The sequence below is a fragment of the Rhincodon typus genome, chromosome 1 (assembly GCF_021869965.1).
Source record: "Rhincodon typus isolate 14 chromosome 1, sRhiTyp1.1, whole genome shotgun sequence".
In the NCBI taxonomy this organism is placed as follows: domain Eukaryota; kingdom Metazoa; phylum Chordata; class Chondrichthyes; order Orectolobiformes; family Rhincodontidae; genus Rhincodon; species Rhincodon typus.
The window spans coordinates 59,975,057-59,980,825 of NC_063332.1; the positions used below are offsets into that span (position 1 = coordinate 59,975,057).

General features: G+C 38.6%; 1 protein-coding gene across 1 annotated transcript in view; it reads left to right on the forward strand.

The window, feature by feature from the left end:
* The window catches only part of LOC109931235 (granzyme K-like), a 9,927-nt gene extending 7,924 nt beyond the window's left edge, over nucleotides 1-2,003 (forward strand). The window contains exon 5 of the mRNA XM_020530566.2: nucleotides 1,698-2,003. Within this exon, the coding sequence (XP_020386155.1) occupies nucleotides 1,698-1,886 (189 nt within the window). The 3' untranslated portion in view covers nucleotides 1,887-2,003. The remainder of the gene's footprint in view (nucleotides 1-1,697) is intronic.
* Nucleotides 2,004-5,769: the final 3,766 nt, after the last annotated feature.

Here is a 5,769-nt window from a genome sequence, read left to right on the forward strand (position 1 = left end):
CAGGAAAGTTGAAATCTCAAGAAGGGTCCTGACCCTTGACCTGAAATGTCAACTTTCCTGCTTCTCTGATGCTGCCTAGCCTGCTGTGTTCCTCCAGCTCCACACTGTGTTATCTTTAAAATATATCTTAATAGTTTGTTGAAATGGCAATCTTGTGTGTGTAATCTTGCAGCAGAGCCCAGATATTAGATTACTTCACATGGTCTGAGATGAACTCTTAAGCTAAGACAATCCTCCAACTAAAAAGCATTAAGGCAATTGAGCAGGAAAGAAAGACTAAAGCACTTAAAGGATGGCAATTGACAAAATGCTACTCAGAAGACTTGGTAACAAGTTGGAACCCCTGGATTTAAATGGCAAATGTCTGGATTGATAGTGAATTAATTCTCTAGCATTTTCTGCTCTTATTTATAATTTCCAGCATCCGAAGTATTTTGCTTATATTAGAACAATTATAAACTTTGCAACCTCTTCTAACTATAACCCTTCCTCCTTAATAACCATTCCCCCCTGCTTAGTGTCTTTATATCTTTCCTGATGAGTGGCATCATAATTGTCCACAATATTCTAGGTGAATCTCAGTGGGTTCCCCTTCCCAATGCCAGGAACCTTGATCAGATACAAGACACTGAATACTTTAGAATGAGGAACTCACCCAGCATCCACTCCATCCATTAGTTCCCACCCCAGGTGCCAGTAAGGAACACTGCCAGAATTTACCCTTCAAGTTAGCTGCATGGTATATCCCCTGCTCACCACTGTGTGAATGCCTCCCGCAGCATTTATTGATTAATTGCCTACTTGATGGATTCAATCGGCAGATATCTGTCCCATAACAGATCTAACAAAGCAGAAGTGGGAACATTCGACATGCTCACCCATAACCTTCTCTGCTCAATAAATAACCGCACTGTCAAACTCACCAAAGAGGAGGCTGTTAATTTTCACCCCCCAAGTAAGACTACTAATTTGCTCCAACATTCTCAGGCAAACTAGAAGTGGATAAGAAATGCACCTTTTCCATATGATTTCCAAACCCTGTGTGCGTACTTTAAACATTACAGCCTGCTGTTAGATCAAGCCGGTATTCTTAGCAAAAGGATGTAAGGATGGAATGGATTTATGTAAGGATTTATTATAGCAACAAATTCAAGAGAGAGTTGGTTCATAGCTCAAAGATACGTTTGATTGCAGGATTTTTTTATACTCAAGGATGTGAGCATTTGCGGCCCATCCCAAATTGCACTGGTCTGTTCAGTCAGGATAGATAGCAGCGTTACATTCCAAATATGAATTGAATTCAAGAATCACCTATTGCCATGTGAGCACACATACCTGAGCCTTGGATTACTAGTCCAATGGCAATACCACATCATCACTGTTTCCCCTGCAGGAGAACAGTATATGATATTTCCTGGACCAACAAGATCAACTACAATGGTTTTCCAGATGTGTACATTCTGACATAAAAACAATTCTGGAGAACTTAGCAAATGCAGCAGCATCCGTGAAGAGGGAAGCAAAGTTGATGTTTCAAGTTTGTTACAACTCTTTCTCAGAATATTCTGAAACGTAAGTCTTAACATGCAGATAAATACCGAACACAGCTCAATATGGCAGGAATGTATTTCATTTTAGTAGGTTTAAACTTATCCAATTCTAATTAATTAGTATTTTTTTAATCTTTCTTCCTCCAGGGTGATTCAGGTGGTCCTTTAATTTGCCACAACCAGTACAAAGGGATTGTGTCATTTGGCCCTGTCAAACCAAATGCCAAAATGCCTGGGATTTACACTTTCATATCAAAGAAGTACCTTGACTGGATTGAGGAAATAATTGGTGTGAAAACTTCCAATGTGACAGCTGAAGACTTGTATTCAGAGTGAGGAGTCTTCTTGCCACTCGGTTCTACTTTTAACTTGTAGAATTTCTTTGCTCAGAGAAGGATCAGCATGAGTTTGCAAATTTTCAAATTCAATAAAAATTAAAATGTGAAATTCTCAATATGAAATGAGTCATACTTCATTCACTGAATCCTCAAATAGGGTCATGAGTTGTGAAAATGGATGAACTACTTTTGTGTATGAGCATTTAAGAGGTTTCAAGATCAGGCAATAAATTTTGGTCAAGGAGTCACTTGTTGCAGTGAAGTTGGAACAAATTATTGAGTAACAGAAGCTTTACTTAACATAATAAGATAGTCAATATCCTAGTTCAATTGGTTCTTGCTTGACTCTCATGGCTGCAGAAAGCTTGTGATTTTCTCTCCCAAAGTTGAATTCAGTTCTGTGCATTGAACTTCTTTTCTCCATTTATGACTCCTGCAGCCAGGACCCTTGCTGTATTCTGATGTTGCAATCATACAAAGATCCATAGACAAGATATCCTCAACACCTAAACAACCTATTGTTAACTCTTTACTATAGAACCATTTGTCAGATTTAATAACACTTACTCTTGTTTAGTTATGTGCCCCAACTCTATTGATCCCTACACCTCAAAGCAAAGCATTCAATAAATGATTTAGGCATTTGTCCATACGTCCCTTTTGCTATTCAAACTAGCCCAAACCTTCCGGTCAGCATTGAAGCCTTTTATTTCTGATGCTAATGAAACAAAATCTCGGCTTCCTTCTGTTTCTTGGGCTGATTTTCGAATGGGGAATCCTTCTAAAGTTTTTAAGTACAGGACTCCCTGGATGAAATAATAGAGTGAGTCTATGCAGAAGCTACATACTCTTTTTACAGCATTAGCCATCACGTTTTGATCACTATCAGTTTAAATGTCTGAGAGCTTCTTAGTTGGTGTAAATATTAATGAGTGGAGTGAATGTTTGGTGTAAAACAGGGTCGGGTGAGTAAGCTGACAGGGTAAGGAAGCAGGCTGGCAGCTGGAGATGTTGGCAGGGTGATAGGTAAGTAGAGTAGCTGGCAGTAAATGAATAGAGGCAGCTGGATTGGGTTACAGGGTGGTACGGTGGTATCAATTCCTGTTACAGTGTGACTGATTTTACTAGAACCACACAGGCTCTTTATCATAAGTATACATTCATAATTAGCCCTTAATCATACAAAGTCCAAAATACACTTTAAAAGAATTCATTGCACAAAATTTTAAAAATATGTAACAAAAATATTTTTAAAAGCATACAAAAGATGTGAAAAGTGTAGAAAATGAGATTGTAAAGTTACAGACTAGCTATTAGGTTCTGCATCATAAAAACCATTGAATCTTTGAACTGACGCTGTTCTTTGTCACAAGAGCAATTTAATTGCCATTTTTTGGAGTTAACAATTCTCCAATAAACCCAAAAGTCTGAGCCCTGTCCTTTGAGATGGTGTGGCTACTTCCAGCTTCATAGGGATATTATTGGAGGTTTAACCTCATGATAGTTAGGTTATCTTACAGATACTTAACCTCAAATTGTCTGGGGATCTCATGGAAAGCAACAAGCAGCTCTGCAGATATTTGTGCTTTAAATTTCCCATCACCGTCATGCATCCCTCATTTTGTGACATATCAGCTGTCCTTACTAGGAAGTCTCCAGTTCACTCATGTCATCCTCCATTGACACCCACCACCATTCCCATTATTACAGATAGCCAGGAAGAATCAGTATTTAAGGGCTGAGTGAGATTGGAAATCAAGATTGGACAGGACAGTTGGAAAATGGGATTTGGAAGAATACAGTGTCAGCCAGAAAGAATGAAAAATCAGGATCAGGTGATGTAGGAGTGGTAATAGGTAGCAGATGTGATCTTAGTAAATTTATAAAAGAAGTTAATTTTGTGGCTCTAGTGTCATATGTCAATGACACACATCAGAAGACTAAAACAAAATACTGTGGATGCTGGAGGTCTGACACCAACACACAGAAGGTTGGAGAAACTCAGCAAGTCTGGCAACATGTGTGGAGAGAGAAACAAAGTTAATGTTTCGAGACCACTATGACTCTTCTTCAGAACACACAGAAATTCAGCTCCATACTAGCCTTGCCTATCAGCAATTGCATGTAAAATTTCTTACCTGCAATAGCTACTGTGCATTGAATTAGAATCTTCAGTCAATTCTTGCTTTAAAAAAATTGCTTCATTTACTACCCTTTAGGGAAGGGCATCTACCATGCTCACCTGATCTGGCCTACATGTGACTCCAGATACATGTCAATGTGGTTGATTCTTAATTACACTCTGAAATGACTGAGCAAGTCACTCAGTTCAGGGCTAATTAGGGATGTGCAATAAATGCTAACCTTGACAGCAACATCCACAGTCCATGAAAGAATAAAAAAAGGAAGGCATATTCTGTCAATTATGTGTCTTTACATACTACCCCTATTCTGTGTCAGTGTAATGATCCCAGCTGATGGTACGAATGGAGAAATCAAATCCCACGCTTAGATCTGGCTTGATAGATCTATAATTTTTTTTAATGTTGTGGCCAGATACTGAAACATAGACATATCGAGATACAGAGTTTCTTTAACAATGGAACAGACATTTTCTATATGAAAGAGGAAAATTTTTTAAAAATAAAACAGTTTTTATATAGGAGACAGTTTAGAAAAATCTCAACCACACAGCAAAACAAGTTTTATAACTTATAATAGCCAAGTTCTTTTCCCTGGGGTGGGGGAATCCAAATCTAGAGGGGATAAGTTTAAGGTGAGAGGGGAAAGATTTAAAATGGACCTAAGGGGCAACTTTTTCACACAGAGGGTGGTGCATGTATGGAATGAGCTGCCAGAGGAAGTGGTGCAGGCTGGTACAATTACAACATTTAGAAGGCATCTGGATGGGCAAATGAATAGGAATGGTTTAGAGGTTTATGGGACAAATATTAGCAAATGGGACTAGATTAATTTAGGATATCTGGTCAGCATGGACGAGTCAGATGGAAGGGTCTGCTTCCATGCTGTACAGCTCTATGGCTCTATTTCCAGCACCATTAATTTACTGCAATTCAAATCAAGAGAAATTATCTGTCTATGTTAATAATTTAAGTCCTACTTAATTGATTTTCCCCAGTTTGTTTCCCATGAACTCTCCGTTTCCATGCTGTATGACTCTGACTCTATAACTTCCGGCTTCTCACTTTCCCCTTTGACAATATGCTTCAACCGTTTTGAGACGTCCTTAACCCTGGCAGTAGGAAAGCAACATACTATCCTAGATTCACACTCACGGCCGCAGAATCTCCTGTCTGTGCCCCTGACAGGGGAGTCTCCTATAACAATTATTCTTTTAAATCTTGACAAACCCCGCTTAACATAAGATTCATTCTTAAGTGCCCAAAACCTGACTGCCACTTCTATTTTCTTCTATTTTCCCCTTCAACAATACCCCAAATGGAATATCTGTTTGAGAGGGGAATAGCAACTGGAGACTTCTGAACTACCTTCTTAACTTTCCCGAAAGTCACCCAACTATCTGACTGATCCTGCTGTGAAACCACCTCTCTAAATCTACTAGTCATCACACTCTGTGTTTCTTGAATGCCCTCAGTGGCATTAAGCCTAAAAAGAAGCTCTTTAAAGCAGCTTCTATATAAAAAGACTACCTATTCCTTACCCACAGATTTTAATCTTAAGGATGCAAAGTATTGAAAAAATTAAACATTTAAAATCTTAAAAATAAATTAAACACTTAGCTGAAACTCAAATCAACCGAAAAAAAGCCTTCTCCTCAAGTCCTTTACCAGTTTTCAAATCTCTGGATAAGCAAAACATACTCTCTCCAGAGCCATCAAATAATAGCCTTTTAGGCCTCT